This window comes from Mastigoproctus giganteus, chromosome 3 (genome assembly GCF_048544385.1).
Source record: "Mastigoproctus giganteus isolate SK-2022 chromosome 3, ASM4854438v1, whole genome shotgun sequence".
NCBI lineage: Eukaryota > Metazoa > Arthropoda > Arachnida > Uropygi > Thelyphonidae > Mastigoproctus > Mastigoproctus giganteus.
This window is the reverse complement of record NC_143577.1, coordinates 23824301-23847667: the sequence shown is the minus strand read 5'-3', so window position 1 is coordinate 23847667 and position 23367 is coordinate 23824301. Positions and strand designations below refer to the sequence as shown.

At 35.6% G+C, this 23367-nt stretch overlaps 1 protein-coding gene across 7 annotated transcripts in view; it reads left to right on the top strand.

The window, feature by feature from the left end:
• Window positions 1-23367, top strand: part of LOC150087802 (formin-binding protein 1-like) — a 260095-nt gene that overhangs the window by 149919 nt on the left and 86809 nt on the right. For 4 of the 7 annotated variants that reach the window (XM_090370426.1, XM_090370424.1, XM_090370423.1 and 1 more), the window contains exon 10: window positions 16123-16146. The exons of the other annotated variants lie outside the window; for them this stretch is intronic. In XM_090370426.1, coding sequence (XP_090226552.1) covers window positions 16123-16146 — 24 coding nt within the window. The remainder of the gene's footprint in view (window positions 1-16122; window positions 16147-23367) is intronic. 7 annotated transcript variants of the gene reach the window in all.

The following is a 23367-nucleotide window of genomic DNA, read 5'->3' as shown; positions in this document are numbered from 1 at the left end:
CACATCTGACTACCTCATTTGGAATTTTTTTTAATATAGTTGGAGTGCTTCAAATAAAAGAAGAAAAAAAAAAAATTTTACATGGTATATGTACCTAAATAAACAAATAGTTTAATTAAATAATCACATTTAAACAATGTGAAAATAGTAGTGCAGGAACACCACCATATTTCATAATAATTAAGTAACTTTTGCTGTTATCATAACAAAAAATAATAAAATAAAGCAATGGCCCAATCAAATTAATTAAACGGAAAACCTGCCTGTACCCTGGGAAGTGTCCATCAGTCCTCTTGTAAGGTTCTCATGATGGTGCAATTTACGTTGCACAATAAGACTGAAGGAATCCAACACTAAGATAAAAAGCATACTCCCCATTAATAGATAAACTGAAATTATAAAATAATAAAAAAGAATAGGTGTGTCACTGGCATGATTTCTTCAGGTACACCCACACTTGTCATTACTCGAGAGGTCATGTTTCCATAGTGAACTTTACACACACATTCCTTCTAGTTCCTTCCCAGAAAAGAACTAGAAACAGTATCCTCCTATTGTTAAGCAAAGAACAATATATGTCAAATATATTGTTCTTCAATGTGAAACAAACAATATCGTACTATTAAGCAAAGAGTGCAAACCTTGCAGAAACAAAATTCACTTCCCTTAACAGTAGTTATTTCTTTGAATAAATCTCACATCAGTACTCTGATCACTACCACCTTGTGGTTCCTTTACTTGATTGTCAGTATAGTTCATTATAATTTTCACAATTATTTGTCCCATTAGCATTCATTAGCATTAGTAGAGTCATATGATGCAAGGAAGCAAACTTTATACAGCATCAGCCAAAAAAAAAAAAAATTTCCCGTTTCACCCACCCATTCACTCCAAAAGTTTGTCTAGTTCTGCCTTGAATTTATTTAAGCTGTCAACTTCTATAACGACAGATGGAAGCTTGTTCCAGCAATCACCCACCCACTGGCTAAAGACGAATTTTGCAACTTCTGTTCTACAACTGTCTTTCCTTAATTTGAATTTATGCCCCCCTCAGGTTTGAAATCTGAGCAAGAGGAAGAATCCCATTAGCATTGAGCTTGCTCAAACCATTCAAGGCCTTATACATTTACATAAAATCAGTAATTTTCATCTGTTTAGTTGATCAAATGCAACATTTTTCAGCATAGGCTCTCTACTTTTTTTTTTTTTTTTTTTTTGTTATATTTATATAACATTTGACTGTTTAGTCAGGTTCTTGTTCATTATAATGTAAAGCTCTCCGTTTTGGGCATTTTGGCTGCATTAGTAGAGAAAGTTTTGCCCTGGATTTCATTTAATCTTCACTTCTTCATAATTAGGTCCATCTGTTCTGCTTCCATCACAGTGTATGATTTTTGCATTATCCATAATTTCATTTTCCAGCAAAGTGTCTCCAGTGCATTGGAAAGCATTATTGAATCTGTTGTTGTGTCTTCTCAATATTTGGAACCTTCAGTTAATAAACTGTTCATCATTCATTATCTTCTAATAGTTCAGGATTTTCATTAATGTTGTCAACCTCATGCCACAAAAGTTTTCTCCAAGATTTAATAAATGTTGAACATAAAATTTTGTTCCATGTAGTGCAAGGAAGCCATAGGCTTTTGCTGTAGTGGCAAAAAAAAACCCAAGTAGATAAAGAAAACACCAATTATATGCATCCCTCCTCACACAGTTAAGTATCAAGTTTACCTTTGAATTTATTCAAACTGTCTGCCTCAACTACCTGTGTGGGCAACTTGTTCCAGCTATCAACAACTCGTTGGCTAAAAGAAAACTTCCTGCAATCCAATCTAAAACCTCATACCCTGTAATTTGAATTTATGACCACTAGTTCTGGAATTCTTTAGAACATAGTGTATAGTGTTATTTGTAATGTCGCTCCAGGAGTTTCCTCCAACTCCACATGAAGCAATGTGATGAATACAAAACTGTAATTGCCAGATTTATGTAGATTAGTGAGTGTTCATGGAGTGTTAGTGTGTGTTGTTCAACCTGCCTCGTAGCCCAGGGGCTTGTGTTTTCACACAGAAACCTAGTTTACAGTACCACAAGGAGGTGGGACAGGTAGCAGAGAGTATGAAGCACTGGCAGGGCAAACCCTTTGGTGGCCAAGGTTACAGACGGGGATAACCCAGTAACAAAAAGCAGTGTGTACCCTGTACGCACGAAAGATGTTTTATTTTATGTGAAAACATCCATGCATTTTAAAGCATTTATTTTTTTTCGACAGTTTCATGAATTTGAGGTTGCAATACGTTCAGTAGGTAATTTAGGTAGATAGGTAATTTAAGCTAAAATATGATATGTACACTTGAGATTGTAAAGAGTGTAAATGTCTTTGAAACACATCGTCAATTATAGTTCCATGATTAGTAGTCAATACATCACAAAGTCTTCAGGAAGTCCTTGAATATAATTTCATGATGTCAATGGTCCAGCTTCTTGATGAGAAAAGTGATGTTGATAAAAATCTTGAGAAGCAGATTTTATTAAACTGTGCATTTTTTTTCCCCTTTTTTTTTCTATTCTCTGTTTTTGAACTCTTTCTTTTGTCGACATGGGAGTCTTCTTCAGTGGCTTTGAAGCTTTTATTCTTGCATACTTTTCTTGATTTCTCACAGCTAGAGTTTAAACCACCTTCGAAATACTCTTATGGGTTGTTAACTGAAATTAGATTTGGTATTTTTACTATTCAGTAGTTAGCAAAATCCATTTGTAGACTAGTATGATGTCATAACCAAAAACTACTGCAAAAAGTGATTGTTTGTTGAAGTGATTGTTTTATTGTTGCTTTCTTGAATCAAAACCGTTTAAATTTTTGATTGGTTTGATCAAAACTTACTATTTATTTAGAATGTTGATGTTGATCAAAATCTTGAGAAGCAGATTTTATTTAATTCTGCATTTTTTTTTTTTTTTTTTTTGTTTTGTTTTCTATGTTTTTGAACTCATTCCTTTTCGACACGAGAGGCTTCTTCAGTGGCTTTGAAGCTTTTATTCTTGCATAATATTACTATTCACTGCTTACCCTACTGAATCAACATTAGTTATGAGTTAGCATTGTTAACACTATCTAGGAAGTGGTCATTTGCATAATTTAAAATCTAATAGCCACGTAAAAGGAAGTGACATCAATTGCATCATTTCTGTAAAAAATTTCATTACTAATCAATTGCGTCATTTCTGTAAAAAAATTCGTTACCAATCAATTGCATCATTTTTGTAAGAAAATTTCGTTACCAATTGGTTTTACTCCAGTGCCGCCATTTTTCACATCAAAGAAAAAAAAGGAAGGAAAGTGAAAGTTAGAAGGTAGTAGTGGGGAGATAGGCAGTGGGAGGGGATTAAACTGGTAGAGAGAAAGAGGCGGGAAGTAGTGAAGCACCCACCTGGTTGAAAGGGGGAACAGAAGGTGGAACCAGGTCAGGATGCCCATCCTGCTCTGAGGGTGGGAGGTGATAGTTGGCAGTGGGGTGATCCACCAGGCAAAAGGGGGAGGCTGCCACCTAGGTTAGGGGAGGGGGAGAGAGAACAAGCAACCTAGGCGGTAGGAGTGAAGAATAATAGAGAATGTGATCTCTGTGTTGGAGTGCCTGTATGGTGCTGTCCAACACTGACTAGTGTCAGCATCTCACACCACCCGAGCTAGGTAGCCACAGCATGGCGTCTTCTTGGATAGGCAGGGACCCTACTGGTCCACATGTCTACCAATCTTCCAGGTGGGGAACAATTTTTTCCACTCATAATTCTCATTCACTCTGCTCTTATTCTGATTTTACAATTTTTTCTTACATTTTATATCTGTTTTTTTTTTTTTTTGTTAGGTTATATAAATACAGTCGAACTTCCCTATAACGAATTTGATAAATCCAGCGAAAAAATTCATTATAAGAAATTTCGTTATACAGAGAATATCTTTTTTATTAGAAATTGTTATCTAATTAGAAAATGAAAACGAATCTACATTTATTTTTAATGTATTTTATTTCAAAAACATACTTATTTAAATCACATTTACACAGTTTTCGCCGGTAAGTATCACAAATTAAAAAAAATCTGTAATTTTCGTTGGCACAGTACAATGAAAAAATTGTCTGATTCTCAAAAAAAACCTCACATTTGTTCAGAGCATTAAAAATATTATCAGGAACATTTTCACAAAACTGTAGACCCATATGAACCGTTTAAAAGCGTTAATCATTTCTTCACGAGTTGGCTTTTCTACGGGTTGTTCTGATGCGTCTTCAGCATCATCATTAATTTCTTCGTGATCATGGCCGTGTCTAACACTGTTCAGCAGTATTTCATCTTCATTTGGATGTTCTGCTGTGATCTACATAAACATAACTATCCAGTGTTATTTCATTTTCGATGTTTCTGGACAATTCTAATAATGTCCAATAGTTTTTAAGTTGTGAAAGGGGCAGTTCATCTTGTTCGTCCAGTTGTTGTTCAACTTCCGTATTCAATGCAAATCCCACTTTCGAAAAACAATTTTGAATAGCGTATTCAGTAACATCGTTTGTCCAAACTTTTGCCAGTTCAGAGATGCAATCTCTAAGTTTAATTGTAACCTCCAAGTTACTATTTTCTGATAACGCATTGACAATCTTCATTATTATTCTCTTTCGATAATGAAATTTAAAATTTTTAATAATGCCTTGGTCCATTGGCGCAGTTTTGACGTTATGTTTAGTGGTAAAAACAACAACTTTGCACTTTTAAGTTTGGCAGGATGTGCCGGACAGTTGTCAGTTACCAACACAATTTTCCTTTTTAATTTTTTTTGTTATACGCTTGTCTAGTTTTTAATATCCATTCTTCAAAAATATCACTTGTCATCCATGCTTTTTTATTAAAAGTGTAGTCAACTTCCAAAGATTTTGTGCCTGTAAAACGTCTTGGGTTTTTTGATATTCCGATGACTAAAAGTCTTAATTTTTCACTTCCTGTCATATTTGCTCCAACTAGCACAGTGATTCTTTCTTTCTTTGCTTTGTTTTCCGCCAAAACATTTATCATCCTTAAAAGCAAGTGTTCTATTCGGTAAACATTTAAAATAATAAACCCATTTTGTCAGCATTAAAAACATCCTTACGCTCATATTCTTCCAAAATCTTCTTTAAGGTATTGTTCCTCCAACTGTTGCAATATTCTTCGCTTACATTAACACTTTCTCCACAAATAACTTTTTCCACAATTCTGTGACAATTCTTAAATTTATCTAGCCACCCAGTGCTTGCATTAAATTCTGTATTTGCACAGTCCCTTGGAATGAAATTCCAAGAGACTGTGCAAATTTCAGAGCTTGTTGCTTAATTATTAGGCCCGATATTGGTATATTCTTTTCACGTATCATTTGCACCAATTTTAGAACAGCTTTATCAACATCTTCGTATATACACTTAATTCGCTTCTTGTCTGCTCCTCCTTCAATTGCATTTAAAATTGATTCTTGATTTTTTAAAATCGTAGATAAAGTGCTTGCAGGTATGCCATATTTCTCTGCAACATCTTTTTTCTTAAAACCCTGGTCAATATCATAACAATCTTTGCTTTATCATTAATACTTAAACACTTTCTTTTCGACATTGTTTCTGCAATTGTAAAAATTACTGGACTGCAGCTCTTGCTGATACATACACCACAAACTTCGCTGCGCTGGCCATATAGTGAACTGTTAGTACTGCCTACTCAATGACGTTCGCTTGCCAATTCAACAGTATCACATGACCTTTCCTATCAATCACTTTGAAGAAATATACGACTTTGTGAATTTCTTTTATTCTGCTTTCATTCATATATACACGAAAGAAAATTTATGGTTAATGTATGCTGTATGTTACTTTTCAGAAAATAAAAAAATACAAGAGCATATAGCCTATTTGATTGATGACGAACGAAATAAAAAAAAAAAATTCATGAAAACCATCTATTGGGAGTCCAGTTAGATGAGAACGGACATATCATATAATGATTGACAGGAAGGTCAAGTGGTACAGTTGAGGTTAGAAGCGAATGTCACTCAGTAGGCGTTACTAAAAACCGACTATGGTAGCATTCTATGTATTGCCGCCGCAGCATGCTCAAGTTTACCGCAGCGAATTTCGTTTTCCCCTGAGCCAACATCAATTTACAAATCTACCCTATTTATTGTAAAGTTTACAACCACTTTTAAGAAAACCTATTGGGTTTAATAACTAACAAAAATGAAATAAAGACCCTCCTACGGGCGTCAATGGCCACAAGTGTTCACTAAAAGGATGATTATTTAATTCCAGATGCTAATGCACAATTTCGAAAGGAAGGAGGCAGTATATGTATATTTGGGTGGCTGTTTAGCAGAAAATGCTTTTACTAATTTTTTTAAAAATTCGTTATAGAGGGGTTAATTTTACATGTAATTTCGTTTCAAGGTGCAATGTTTTGCGAAAAAATTCGTTAAATAGAAGTTCGTAATAGAGAAGTTCCACTGTATACATATATATATATATATATATATATATATATGAGAGGTGCTACCCAAATGTTCCCATAATTTACATCTAGTATGGACTTGTGACACTAGGTAACACTGCATGCATCTTTTATGAATCAGTGTGCCATGTGGTGTTGGGCTGGATAGTCATTGAATATTTATGCACAGTTCTGTGGCAATGTGTTTTGCTTAGTTTGAGATTGTTGCAATGGCTGATGTGAGAGAGCAATGTGCTTACATCAAGTTTTGTTTCCTTCTTTACGATACAGCAGCAGAAACTCATGAGAAGTTGAAACAAGCTTTTGGTGACAATGCTTTAGGCCAGACACAGGCTTACTACTGGTTTAACCATTTTAAAAATGGTAAAATGTTGGTTGATGACGATGATTGCTGTGGGTGTCCATCATCGATCACTACCTTGGAAAATGTCACAAATGTTCGAGCAGTGAACTGTGAAGGCCGCAGGCAGGCCATCCACGACATTTGTGGCATTGTAGGACTATCGTATGGCACGTGTCAGTGGATTTTGTCAGACGAGTTGAACATGAGAAGGATTGCAGCCAAGTTCATGCTACGGTTACTGAGTGAAGACCAAAAGCAGCATCATATGGAAGTTAGCAGAGATCTTCAAGATCCTCAAGAACTGGGAGAGGCGCTGGGATCGGTGTTTATGTTCTCAAGGGGACTGCTTCGAAGGTGACTGTGGAAAATAAGACCCAGGGCGAGTTTAATTTATTTTATAAACACATTTCGGCAACTTTTGGGTAGCGCCTGATATATATGTATATTGTTCAAATTAAATCCAAATGAATCGAATATTAGACAGCAAAAATAAATGCAAAATTAAATGAAAATAAAAAAATAAGGATAGTAGAGCAGACATCAGTGGCAGAAAATATGCAGATTTTGTGTGTATTTAACTTTAATAAGATGTAAGGCCAAAATAAAATAAAATGTATGCCAGTAGCATGACAAACCAGTAGAGAAGATGAATTTAACATATAAAATGAAGAATAGGGTACTGTTGGAAAACATTCCTAAATAATTTAGAAAATCCACAGATTAAAAGAATTTAATTGCACCCCCTATGCTAAGTACCTGTTTTCGAATTACGTGAAATATCACTATATGTAAATGTATTCTACTAACAATACAGACAAATAAGTAAAAATAAAACTAAAAACAGTAGAACATACCATAATATTGAACAGAAAAGACTGACCATTATGCCACAACTCGTCAGTGGACCCTCAAGGCCATAATAGTCAGGAAACCACTGCATTTTGAATGCTAAACAAATCCATGCAACGACAGAAATCTGAACTCTTATTTTCTAAATTATTTAGGAATGTTTCTTCAACAATACCCTATTATGTTAAATTCATCTTTACTCTACTGGTTTGTGATGCTACTGTCATAAATTTATTTTATTTTGACTTTACATCTTGTTAAAGTTATATATATATATACCTTTTTTTTTTTCACACCAGGGGAAATGCAATGACATATAGTGTAACTTAATACACTGAAAGGACAGAATTCGTGGGATATCAAGTTCCTGGGCAATGTGACACTGTCACCTCTCTCTCGCTATTGGACGAACTCCCACTTGGCATGTATATAGGTACACTGCATTCATGTAGATGGTAATTCGATGTCAGTATGGATAATCGTCGTGAGTTAACCGACTTTGAAAGAGGGATGATAGTGGGTGTCCGATGCATGGGTCAGTCTATAGAGCAGAAATTGCACTATCCCCATTTGACAGTATCAAGAGTGTATCAGGACTACGCCATTTCGAATAACATCACATTGTGGACAGCGCTATGGACAGAGAAAGGTGGTGAATGAATATGGCCTTCGATGTCTACCTTGCATTGTTTCAGTCAACCAGAGCGACAGTGGCACAAATCACCATTGACTTCAATGAGGGAGGTGCCAGAAACGTCTCCACCAAGACCATCAGGCAATCATTAGCTGCAATAGGTTATGGGAGCTGCCAACTCACCAGAGTCCCATTGTTAACACTACAACACAGGACTCTACACCTCAACTGGGCGAAAGAACATCTGCACTGGACCTTGGATGACTGGAGATGGGTCTCCTGGCCCAATGAGTCCTGTTTCCAGTTATTTCAAGTGGATGGGAGTGTGCATATCTTGCGAAAACCGCACAAAGCTATCCATGTCAACAAGGAACTATTCGGGCAAGTGAACAGTTGATAATAGTCTGGGGCGTGTTCAACTGGCACACGTTGGAACTTCTGGTATGTCTATATGCATCTCTGAATGGTCCAGCTTTCGTGAATTAGTGGACTCAATGCCTTGCTGTGTGACAACCCTTATCCGTGCAAAAGGTGGGCCTACCCATTACTAGGTAGGTATCCCATGATTTCTGTCCATGCAGCATATACTAAAACCTAATAACTAATTTTAAGTAAAGATAGATTGAAAGAAATAAGACCAGGGGTTAGTAATTAGATTGAACATTATTTAGTTTGTTCTTTTGCACTCCCTTACACACACTCATTTATTCATCTCTTTCTTTCTGCACTGCACTTCCCTGGAAACCCTACTTACTGTTATTTTTCAAATAAAATGCAACCCCAGCTACTGCATATCTTGTAGGCCAGGGGAGAGTGCAGTGTGTGTGTGTTGGTGTTATTAGTATTGAGTTCAATTTGAGTTAGTATGTTTAAACTAAATAACTTATTATTAACTGTGTATTCATGCAGTCAATTACATTCATTCCTTCACTCACTCTCATTTACCATAACACTCATTCACTCTCTTGTGCTCCTTTACTGGGCCATTCTCTTTCACCAAAACTAGCATTTATTCTCTTTTACCACAATCCCTATTTCACCTTATTACTTTCATTCAGTGCCCACACTCTCATACAATTCATTCATTCTACATTGCATCCCCGTGCAATACTGTCAGTTCTAATCTCACGATGTCCATTTGCAGTCTGCAAAACCCCGTGTTCTTTTTCTGACAGAATCCCAGTTATCGGTTGATTCAACTAGTGCTCATCTCAGATGCCCAAATTATTCGCTATATGATTCCTTTTGCCTCAAAGGTGGTACTTGTGCATATGTCCGTTCCGATATTCCCTGTCAGAAACTTGGTAATTTGGATTCTCCTCTCTTCGATCTTCTCTGTCTTAAAATCTCTCTACCACATTGTGTCAAATTCATCTGTTGTCTCTACTGTTCTCCCAACTCCACTAATCACTTGGAGCTCTTTGACTTCCTCTCTTTGCAACTTGACTTTCTCCATTCCAACTTTCCTAACAGTGAGGTAATTTTCCTTGGTGATTTTAATGTTCACAACTCCAGCTGGCTTCCGTTTTCTAGTCACACCGCCCCAGCTGGTTGACATGCTGAGGGTCTTGTAATTACTAATGACCTTGCACAGATTGTTCATTTACCTATAAGAATACTGGACAATCCTAATCATACAGCCAATACTCTTGATCTGTTTCTCACAAACAACCCTTCTAAGTACACGGTCAAAGTGAGTGGTCCTTTAGGCACCTCAGATCACAACTTGATGATTGTCTCTTCTCCAATGGAACCTTTATCTCATGGCTATTCCCAACCTCATGTTGTTTGGCATTACAAGAATGCAAAATGGGATGCCCTGCGAGATTTCGTTTCTTCTTTTCCTTGGTCAGATTACTGTTTCAAAACTTCTGATGTCAACATTTGCTCAGATCGTATCAGTGAAATTATTCTTGTAGGAATGGAATCCTTTATTCCACACTCCACTTTAAAATCTCATCCTTTATCCTTGGTTTTCCAATAAATGTGCTAAGGATGTTCAAGAGAAGAATAGCCGAGTGGGTAAAGTACCTACCCGGCAACCCAAAGGTCGCGGGTTCGATTCCCGCCTCGGGCTTGGATCAAAGTACTGCAAAAACCTTGGGAGGTGCAATATGGCCACAGAAGCCGATGCGCCAACAACCACCAAATCAAAAAAAAAAAAAAAAAGAGAAGAATATTGCATATCGTAATTGGCTTGTTTCCAATTCTTCAGTTTCATTTTCTGCTTACACCAAAGCTCGCAACAATTGTAAAGCAGTTATTAATCAGTCCAAACTAGATTTTGAACAGGCTAAGAGTAGAAAACTTGCTTCTTGCCCTAATGGTAGCTGAGCATTCTGGTCTCTTGCCAGAGCTATTGGCTGCAGCCTTTGCCCATCTCTGCTCCCACCTCTGTCCAAACCAGGTGGTTCTGTTGTCACTTCGGCCAAGGATAAAGCTGACATGCTGGCATCCCATTTTTCTTCCAACTCATGTATTAATGATCTTGGTAAAACACCTCCCACCATTCCCAACACACTCCATTCAATGCCTCCTGTGGTCTTCCGTCAAAAGGATGTCAGAAGGATTTTGACTAATCTTGGTGCTACGAAAGCTCCAAGTCCTGATGGTATTTCTCCACTTGTTCTCAAAACTTGTGCCCCTGAACTTACTCCTATTCTTTGCCGCCTTTATTCACTTTTTTATTCCAAAGGTGTTTTTCCTTCTGCTTGGAAATTTGCTCATATCCAGCCAGTTCATGTCGTTGTTATGTTGTTATTTGGTTTTTAGGAGCATTAACAACTAAGGCCACATTGCTCCGGGAATATGCGGCGGTCATTCACTGACCTTTCCGCATCCTCCGTATTTGGTGGTGAATGGCTCGAACCCCGTTCTAATCAAGAAGCGTGGGCCACGCACTGGTGCTCTTTCCCATCTGGCTACGGAGGCACCAGCCAGCTCATAAAAAAGGTGACAAATCCCTCCCATCCAATTGCAATTACTTCTATTGTAATTTGTCCCATTGCAATTACTTCTACTCTTTCTAAAGTAATGGAAAAATCAATTAACCGCTAACTCTTAAACTACCCAGAAAACTTCCGTCTGATCAACGATCGCCAGTATGGATTCCATCAGTGTTGGTCCACTGGTGATATTCTGGCTTATGTTACCATATGGACAAATTCAATGTAAAAGTTCAGTGAAACACAAGCAGTTGCTCTTGATATCTCAAAGGCTTTCGTTCGTGTTTGGCATAAAGGTCTTCTAAACAAGCTTCCATCTTATTGTTTGCCAACTGTTTTTTGTAATTGGTTATCCAGTTTTCTCTCTGATCGCTCACTGAGGGTGATGGTAGATGGCTCTCTGTCTTCTAACTTATCCATTAATGCTGGTGTCCCCCAAGGTTCAGTTCTTCCCCCCACTCTTTTTTCCTCTTGTATATTAATGACCTTCTTCCATTGACTGGAAATCCTATCCATAGTTTTGCCGATGATAGCATGTTGCATTCCACTTTCCATTTTGAGAAACCCTGCCCAATCAGCTTCAACTTCTCGAAAATCTGCTACCAATTCCTTAAATGCTGATCTTCAGGTAATTCTCCAGTGGGGCAAAGACAACTTAGTTGATTTCAATCCTTCTAAAACTCAGTCTTGTCTTATATCTCGCAAAAAGGATTTTTCTGCTCCTATGCTTATCTTTAGTGACACTTCAATTTCTAGGCAAAATGATATATTTCTTTTGGGGATTACCCTAACTTCTAATCTCTCTTGGCACAAGCACATTACAAATATTGCTTCCTCTGCATCTGAAAAACTTGGTTTTCTCTTTTGCTCTCGGCTTTACTTTTCTTCCAAACAGCTGCTCAGTCTGTATAAATTGCAAATCCGCCCTGCAATGGAATATTGTTCCCACAACTGGGGTGGTGCCCCCAAAACCTCTCTCAGGCTTCTTGATTCCATTCAGAAGAGGGCAGTTAGGTTAATTAATGATTCATCTCTAACAGAGTCTCTCCACTCGCTTTCTCATAGATGTACTGTTTCTGCTGCATGCCTCTTCTACAGATACTTCCATGGGCACTGTTCTTCTGAATTGGCTTCTATAATTCCTGCTCTCTCTCTTTCAAAACAGTCCGAACATGTGCCGCCACCAGCCAACATCCATATACTGTCTAACTTCAAACCCACAGAACCAACTTTTCATCTTCCTCATTTATTCATTCAACTGCCGTTTTCTGGAACAACCTTCCTTCATATGTATTTCCTGAAAATTACAATCTACAGAATTTCAAGTCCAATGTCAACAAATATCTTCTTTTGTCTTCTCAACCTCCAACCCAAGCATGGTACTAAGTACTATAGGTTGTAATACCTCTCGTGTTTGGGATTCATATAAAAAAAAAAAAAATAAAAAAAATAAATACTGCTTCTGTTGTCCTTATGGTAAGTGAATAGAGAAAGTTCTTATATGCGTCAGTTGACAGTTTTGGACTTTTTTTAAGAAATAGCACACTGTATTTTTTAAAATAAAGCTGTATTGTATGTTTATACATATTATATATGCAATAATAAAGCTATTCAATATACTCTTAAAAAATTTGTTTCTTTTGTTTGTTTATTGTCTTTGATACAATATAATATATTCAGTTTTCAAAATAAACATTGTACTGGTATTCTAGACTAAGAAAAAACAAAAACATAGCAGTTCCCTTTATAAGGAACAATCTGAAGATCTCCCAGTGGCGTTCCTTATAGGGAGAGTTGACTGTATAAAATTGCCCATTTTACAGTCCACTTTACCTCTTGTGTATGGGGTTTCCATAAAAAAAAAAAAAAAAAACCCAGCCTACTGATATTATTCAGTCCAGTTGCATCCCTGGCTGCCTATGCATCCCCTTCCCCTTCATAATTACTTAGTAGGTGTGGGGACCCCCCAGTTCCCTACTCGGGGTAGGGCAATTCTGGGAGCCCCTGTCAGTCTGGGTGTATCTAATTAGGTTTTATTACAGGGTGCTGGATACAGCTATCCTGTCAGATTTATATGTCATCATCTAGGTGTGGTGGGAGACATGGGTACTTTAGCTATTGATTATTGCTTGGCTGTTGGGGGGGTGGCTGTATGGCATCTCTGCAGGTTACGTCTTATTTAAAATACTTTTTGTGTAAAATTAGTAAAAGCTTTGTAATTACTTTCCTCTATTATGAAAAGGTGTTCTTGTCCCCTTGAAAGGGAGCCAATTTCAGTTATTAACTGCATTCTTTGTATATCATAAATTATACATTCATGGAGAACGTGTGCCCAGTCTTCACTCTCACCACAGGTACAGTTTGGTTATCAGTCAGGCATAGCAAGAAAACAAATTCCAAAATCACCAACACTGACTTGTGGCCACTAGTGTCAGATCTCAAAGGATTAATATCAAATTCACATGAAGAAATCACAATTTAAAGCATAGGAAATATTGGTACTTACAAACACTGAATACAATTACTGTTAGATAGAGACAAAAGGAAACTGAACAACCTGATCTAGAAAAGGAAAAAGAATGAATGTGGGAACAAGATTAATTTCTAATCTGAAACCTAATGGTGCTGCATAAACTATGATGCTGATAAGTCACTCATAAGCTTTATAATCTTTATAACATTGTCAGATTTGTTAACATGAAGTATTTTTTAAATGAGGAGACACTCCCAGATGTTAGTAACAAATTTTTATTTTATTGAAATATACTGGAAGGTGTCAACCGTAGCCTGAAACTTTAGGCTATGGTTGACATTCTTTATAGAACTCTTCTTTGAAAAAATGGGAGTTGGGGAACTGATGATTTTTCAATAAAACAGTATAGGATATGGATGCCCATACATACGTGGGGGAAAGAAGTTCTACTTAACGCATTTGCCATCTTTTCAACACCATATGGAAAAAAGACTTGGGTTCTAGTGTTTGGCAAGTTTATGGAGGGTTGCTGGACAAAAAAAAAAAGCTCAGATTTTTCACCCAGCAGTCTGCCCAACATGAAAAGCTGTTTGGTGCACATAAACATCAAGCAGCAGTAAACATGTTAAATAATTGCATAGGGAGAATTTGAAGGGAAAAAATACTCCAATTGTAGCAAACAAAAACTAACAAACTAATGAAGTAGCTTCAGAAATATTGTTTGTTATTTGGTTTTTAGGAGCATTAGCAACTAAGGCCATATTGCTCCGGGATATGCAGTGGTCATCGCCTGACCTTTCCGCATCCTCCGTATTTGGTGGTGACGGGCTCGAACCCCGGTCTAATCAAGAAGCGTGTGCTACGCACTGCTGCTCCTTCCCACCTGGCTATGGAGGCGCCTTTCAGAAATATTACCTGTAAATAAGTAATGATAGGGCTTCTCTTCATTATATACTCACTAGATTGCATTGTTGATTTCAATTAAAATTATATTAAAATTATTTAATATAATTTTAATTGTTTATTCTATTGCCATGCCTTTCACTCAACACATTAATTAAGCTTTCTTTGCTGTACAGGGAAACTTTGCATATTGCAACTTCTACAACACATTCATTTTATGCGGTAACCTAACTTGTGTTGAACTTTCTGAATGATGATGTGAATGACTCTTATATGGAATTTTGTAATTGGGGGACCAAATTGAATTTTTTTTCCAAAATTATGCCCTCTTCCTCCCTCCCTCCCTCCTGACAACTAAAATTTCAGTTTTATATATTTAATTTGACTACTATATTAATTATACATACATTTTTATTGTGCTAGTTGTGCTAGAGTCTGTTTGATCCTCAAAATTTGAAAATGTTAGTGTGGGCATATATGACTATTCCTCATTGCAACCATTAAATCAGCTTCTACTTAGCGTTTGTATTTTAACAGAAGTGCTATTAACTTTATAAGAAATTATATTAACTTTATTTCTTGATATATAAAATGGATTTAATAATAAAAGTTAAAAGTTAGTAAAAAAAATAATAAAATAATGAATATATTAAATAATATGTAGTGAAATGTTTTTGTAAATTGCAATAAATATCAGTGCATGGTGAAAACAGTGAGAATTTCTTATCTGTGAAGTAAATGCTAGGAATTTTCACTCATCAAGTGAATTACACATTACCAAGATGTTTAATTTCATATTTTATTCAAATTGTTGATCATAGAAAACACAAGGCCATTTTTTTTTTGTGAAGAAAGATTTTATCATAAAAAATTTAAGTGTGTGGGGGAGGTTTGATTTATACAAGAACAGTGATATCATACTATTATTTAATCTTAAATTTAACTATTTTGCTATATAAAAATGATAGCATTATACAGTATTCATTTATTTACTATATTTGTAAACTATTACTTTCTTATTTAGCAAAAGTGATATTTTAGTGCATGTTTTTTCAATTTTAGAACGAAATCCTTTTTTTTTTCTATAGGTTTGATAATTTTTCAAACATAGATTCCTTCAATAATGCACACATTGTGGGAAGTTTTACTATATTTCAACACACCTTAACAAGAAACACTTGAAAACATTGCAGAATAAAAAATAATGTTTTAAAGTTTGGATTATTTGAAACTCATTCAAATGAAAATATGTAGTAGTAAATAAATTTTGTAAATGATAGCTTACTTATAACAAAAGTGTAAACCTTTCTAGTTAATTTAATTTCTGAGTTCCTCAACAAATAGGCAGCAATCATAATAAAGTGTAGTCAATAATTAAATATTTGAAAGTTATTATTGTTTGTTATTTAAGTTTTAACTCTCATGATAACCTCATTCTTCTGCATACATACAGTAGTTGAGGAGGCCCTCCTGTTTCAAGGTAATTTTCAAGACTATATCACAGCAATGTCATATGTGATTGTTTTAAAACATGTGCATGGCAGTAGTTTTTTGTTTTTTAATAAAATAATAAACAGAATTTAAAAATGCATATTGTTTTATTTTGAAAAGTAATATTTTGATAGTGTGTTAACTGAAGATATATTTTTTCATATACATGTATATGAAATACTAATGAAATGCATGCTATGAAAATGCCATGTGCTTTGCATTGTGTGAATTTGCTAGGTTTTATAGTTTAAGAGATTGCATTTTAAAATTAGTATTTTTTTTATGAATATTTCTTTTCTTTTGTTATTTTTGTACTTTCAGTATCAGTTTTGCATAAAAAAGAATCTTGATTGTTTTTTTATTCTCTAAAGTTTTTTTATATATATTTATATATGTATGGGTGGGCTTAAAAGTTTTTAGCCCAGTGTAGATAGCAAAGACCTTCATGAAAGACAATATTACCAATCTGTGCTGTGACTCTTCTTGTGTGTTCACAGACAATTTCAGGTTTGGAACTGTATTCTTCTCCTTTACAGAGGGCATTGAAGTGTGGAAGGTGAATGAAGGTGGTGACTGTTGAGAGAATCAAGCACCATGTGGTCATTGAGTATGAATGTCACTGAAAGAAACATTTCTTTCAGTGACATTCAAACACCTTGAATGTCACTGAAAAAAATTCATGAAGACATGCAGCAAACATTAGGGGGAACCTTGTCCTTTGCACGCCACAGTCAAAAACTGGGTTGCAGGATTTAAGCACAGATGAGACAGTGTTGAAGATACACCCACAGTGGGAATCCTCTTATCATGTTGACACCTGCAAATGTGAATGCTTCATGACCTGATCATGCAAGACCACAGAATAATATTGAAGCACATTGAGACAACATTCAGAATCTCCCATGAGCGAGCAAGCTCATGATATTGTGGTGAATGTTTTAGAAATTAAGTTTATTTGAGGTGGATCCCTAAAGCACTGAATGCAGATAAGAAATCCAGGAAAGAGTGGGATGTCATTAGATTGTGCAGCAATTTGAATCTAATGAAACTCAATTTTTGGGGTGCACCACTTCAACCCTGAAACATAAGAACAATCAAAACAGTGCAAGTATTCCCTCTTCTTCCCCTCCTAAAAAGTTTGAAGTGCAGAAGTCAGGACATCTATCTTCAGGGATGCAGAAGGAGTGAGCATGGTTGATTTCCTGGAACCAAGGGGCTGAGGTATTATTTTAAGCTACTGCAAGAAATTGAAGTTAGTGAAGCACAGGAAATTGGTCAGAGGAGTCATCTTGCATTGAGACAGTGCACTGGTGTGCACAGTGTTTGTGACTGTGGGTTTGAGCTATTACAGCATCCACTGTACTCATTGAATTTGGTTCCATCAGACTATATTTTATTTTCAAATCTCAGAAAGGATTTTAAAAGACAGCAATTTGGCGGCGATGGATGCGGTCAACAGCTGGTTTCAGTTAAAATCTGAATTTTATTTGAGTGGGTTACAAAAGCTAGTGAATCATGCCAGAAAGTGTGTTGACTTAATGGGGGACTACATTGAAAAATAAATGGGGTTTCACAACTTTCCTTCTATGAGAGGCTAGAAACTTTTCAACCTTCCCTTGTATGCTTATGTACAAAAGTTAATGTATAATAGTTTATTCACTATTCTTTGTAAAACAAACTGAAATTGTGTATATAATTCAAATAAATGCAAAACGTCATGCCAACATGCAGATAAGGGTGATTAAATAGAGCTGTTTGATCATGCATTATTCATTTTGATTATGCATCTATAGTAGACAGATATTAATAACATTCATTGACTTAGTGGCAATGATTACTATATGCATAATTCCTTATGGTAGAAAGCTAATAACAGGATGGAATTTGGTTACTCATGAACAGAGATGTTAAGCATCTTGAATATAGATCGAAATGTGATTATGGAAAGTGCTGTGAGAGAATATCCTGTGGGTTGCAACACCAGTAGGCAACTGATACCTGGCTCTGACTGCAGGATGATATAGGGAGATGACAGTACTGAACTCTTTTACATTTGTGGCTGTTTCAGAATGGAATGTCTTCTAATGAACAGTAGTATCCTATAGATGGTAGGATTCTGTTCATTAGAGGAATAGGTGGTAGAAGTCTGCATTCAAGGTGACTGACTCCTATCACAGAGAAAAGCATGTTAGACCCAAAAACACATAAAATTTGATATTCTTGGATGAATCCAGATTCAATCTACAGCGCAACTTTCAATGTGGTCTTATGGCTTGGACAGGCATAATGTGTTGTGTTAATGGAGTTGGGCATCTTCAAAAGTAATAGGACTTTTTTCAGAGGATCTTTCTGAAATGGTGGGACTGCCAAGGTTTCTAGACTTGAATCCTGTTGAGCATGTTATGGGATGTTTAGGAGGGACAAATTTTAATCTGCACCATGCAAGTTAAAATCATTCTTTGGAAGAGAGGACTATTACCAAACTCTTGAACAAAACTAAAAAAAAACATACCAAACTCGTTAAGTATGAGAGCACGTTATTGTTGATTGTTGGAGGTAATCATCCTAACTACACAGCCTCCTGTGAACATTTTCAGGTGTGAGCTTAATTTGTTTATTTTGGAAATAACCCCCCTCCCTCCCAATAAGTTTGTACTTCTGCTTTATATTGTAATGTATTTCCATACAATATTTTAATTGACATATCAATTATTCTGCAGCTGTTCAGTTTTATCATTTAGTACCTTAACTTTTATTCTCTAGTGTGTTTAATAATTAAATTTGAGATATATATATATATATATATATATATATATATATATATATATATATTTTTTTTTTTTTTTTTCAATTAAGACTAGTATACTGCTTTAAAAGTTTTGCTTTTTGTTGTCACATTGTTATTACTATTTGTTTACATTTTAACAATGCACTTGAACTAGAACTTTTGAACCTCCCTCAGAGGTTCAAAAGTTCTACAAATATTGAAGTATTGATCTATGTGGTCATCAAGAAAAAAAGCAGTTTTGAATGCCTATATTTTTTTATGTATTTTAGACCTATATTTTTTTATGTATTTTAGACCTATATTTTTTTATGTATTTTAGATGTTTAATTAATGACACCAAGCTCAACAACGCTTGGTGTCATTAATTAGACATAATATAGTGGCGTTTATTATTCAAGCAAAACATATGTGATTTCTCTGCATCCAAGACCATTCACAGATGTCAGTTGCAGTTTATAACTGTAACTAGTATTTATGTGGTCCCCATAGGTGCTCACCCATAGCAGCTGTGGTTTCACCTTTCATTTCTTCAGTGATATGTGGACATTGACCTTCAGAAATCCCCATGGGAAATAGCCACAGGGATTCAGTTCCAACAACTACAGTGGCCTGCACCATCCAGCCCCATATATTTTCCAGGACTATAGATTAGAGATGACCATATCATTAAATTGTTCCTTTGACACCCTGAGCTAATATGACATTGGCTTATCCCTTAAACCTTGCATGCTGAATTTTCAGGATAAAAAAGGCATCTCCATGATGGCATGTTCATTGCCATAGCTACTAAGGTGGAAGTGCACTTTGCTAGGTAACTTTGTGGAGAATAACTGTTGCATTGTTTTCCGGATATCGATGAAATAAATCACAAAAGGTGAATCACTTTCCTTTGTGAACATAAATTGGAGAGTGTTGCATTTTATGAAGAAACAGTTTTAAGCCTTGTCGAGAAGTGCTTCCTATACACATGCAACATTTTCAGCATCCTCGTGGATGTCTTTCTGCCAACAACTTGCTATCTATCACAGAACCAGACATTTCAAATTTCTTTACTAACTGCAAAACTGTTGATATTCCTGGACCTTTCCTGCTCAGTGTTAAAATGTAAATGCACTTTAAACTTATAATGCACTATAACAAAACTTCCAAGTTCATAAAACCTTTTCACACATAAAAGCGCACAGTTTTATAATGTACTCCCTCTTGCTTATGGAATTTTCCCACTGGTGCATCACTGACTATTAAAAAAATCTCCATGCCTTTGTATTTAATAACACCAAACTAGCCATTCCAGTCAGTACATCAAAAAATATAGGCATTCAAAACTGTTGCAGGTTTTCTTGCAACATAAATATTGAAATATATTTAAAATTGAATTTAACCTCTAAAAATCATTATAATTAACATTATGTGATTTGCAGATTAATTGCTGGTAATTTATTATGTAATAAAATGGCTTATACCCTTTGTCTCTCTTATGTAATATTATTATTTGAATTAAATTGATATATTAAGTACCTTTGCATATCGCCCTCACATGAGTTTGAAATTATTAACTGTAAGAAACTGACAAATTTTTTTCAAGATCAGCATTAACTCATTTGATTTAGTATTAATAGTGGCAAATGATGCAAGAAAGCAAGCTTATACAGCTTCAGCCAAAAAAAAAAAATCACCTATCCATCCCCTCCAGTAGGTTGTCTACTTCTTCCTTGAATTTATTCAAATTATCCACTTCTACAACAATGGATGGAAGCTTATTCCAGCAATCAACTATCTTTCCTCAATTTGAATTTATGCCCCCTCATATGCATAGTCTGAGCAAGAGGAAGATTCTCATCAGCACAAGCCATTCAAAGCTTTAAACACCTAAATCAGATCACCTCACGGGGGCCTTATCTTCAGATGCTGCAATTTGCAGAATCGAAGCCTTTCTTGGTAAGATCACTATTACCTTTGTTCCTCTCACCAGTCTTATTGCCCTTCTCTGTACCCATTACAGTAGCTCTATATCCTTCCTGAAAAGAAACCTGCAGACCTGTATACAGTACTCAAGATGTGGCCTAACCCTTGCCTTAAACAATAGGATAATTACCTCCTTATCCATGCTAACAAAATTCCTGTATATCATTGACAAAACCACCATGAGCTAGTCTGACAGCCTATCTGCACTCTCAGAGAACTTTATACCTGATTGCTCAATTACCCCCTAGATCCTTTTCATTTTCTACTACCCTGAGTGTAGTACCATACAGTTGGTACATTACTCTGGGATTACTCTTAGAGTAACCCTCTAAGATTATAGATAATGCAGATTACAGATAATCGCTTGGATAGCATTGCTAAAGATAGTTGATAAAAAAAATAACTTGGAAGTAATTATATAGTCTGATATGAAGTTTTCTGAACAGTGAGCTTATGGAGTTTTCTCAAGGATGTATAAGAACTTTACTAGTAGAAACAGAGAACGGCTTATTCTGTTATATAATGGCCTAACACAATTTAGTGGCCAACATAGGCGTGTAGTAGTGCATACATTACTAAATATAACCAAATACATCATCACTAAATACAATCAGTGATAATGATTCCATTATTATAAAAAGCAGTGGCAAAGGTAAAGAAAGCCAACACGAGAATGACGAGAAATGTCGGATAACTTACGCAGAAAATTAGTTTCCCCGATAAGGCACTGTAGTGCTGCTCACTCAGTAAACAGATGGTAAGTGTTATCGGTCTGGAGCAAAGTCGAGAATGATATATTGATTAACAGGTTGGCATGGCAAACGATGTGCTGATTGGTGTGCGAACACAACACACGATAACATGTGTTGTGTTACTCAGAAGCACTAATAACTTGCCCTAATGAACGCTTTCCATAATGGTGAAAAAAGGTCAGGTTACCTCCACTTGAATCCCATGGGAGCTTTGACCCCCTCCACTTCAGGAGGGGTAACCTAACATTTTTTCTTTAGAATCACAGTCATATTTAGAAATACATTCATAAAAAAATAAATTTTTTTATGACTGTATTTTTATTTTCTTTTTCTTTTTCAATAATATGTCCTAATGGTGAAAAAAGGTCAGGTTACCTCCACTTAAATCCAATGGGAGCTTGCACTCCTCCCGAAATGGAGGGGGTAACCTAACCTTTTTTCTTTAGAATCATGGGTGGACTAGCGTATAAATTGTTTATTAACAAAATATTAATTTTTTATTACTGTACTTTTATTTTTAAGATCAGGTTATGAAATATAACGAAAAATAAAGAAACCTTTCCTTTTTTCATAACCAAACCTAAATCAACAGTATAGTAAACACACTCATGAACTCCAAAAATCTGCTTTTAATAATGAGGAAAAAACATAACGAAGAACATAAAAATGAACAGAGCAAAACTTTTATTAATTTAGGTTTCATCAAAAAATCAAGAAACGTTTTATTTTCCTTACAAATTCCTTCCATCTTTAAAAGATTCATCGCTGCTATTACCTGTTTACCGCTCATCACAAAAATGTTATGCACCGTTCTTTACTCATAAATACACATTATAATGCCAACCAGTGACTACACAGTAGCTTGTCGTCTGTTGCGCCTACCACCAATCATTTCATCATTTGCCACGCCTACCTGTCAATCAATATATCCTACTCCAGACTGACAACGCATTTCGGCTCCAGACCGATAACACCCACCGTCCATTTACCAAGCGAGCAGCGCTAGAGTCTGGTGTCAGGAAATTAATTTTCTGCTTAAGTTATCTGATGTTTCTCATCATTCTCGTGTTGACTTTCTTTACCTTAGCCAAAGCAGTTATTAGGCCTTATGATGAATATTGCATACAGACTTGGAAACCTCATTTTAGAAAAGATGAGTCTGTTAGAAAGGATACAGAGAGGAATAACAAGATTGGTTAATGACACAAAATCATATTCTTATCAAGAGAGATTTGGAGACTATAAGTTACTTTGTTTGGAAACCAGGCCTCTGTAGGGTGATCTGATCAAGGCATTTAAGAGGTTGAGTAAACAAAACACTGAGGGAATTTTTACACTTATTCACATTGGCATGCAGAAAGGGGCATAAATTTACAGTTGGCAGCTCTGTAAATTGAATCAAAAAGACGAAGATTGACATATCTCTTAATAACAGTTTTTCTCCATCTTTTTGCAATAATGTGGTTTTCCTCAGTCATTTTCTCTTCACAAAAAATAATAAAACTTTGTTCATTTCAAAAATTTTAAAAAATTCTTTATTTCTGCTTATTTTTGTTAATGAATTAGTTGTTAGGTGTGGTAGTCTACATTGCAAAATAGGAATGCAGGTTAACAGCATTGTTCTCCCTTAGACTAAGACTGTTTCGTTATACTTATGCAATGGGAAAATAATTAATGTTTTTCAGTATGATGCCAGAGAAATGCA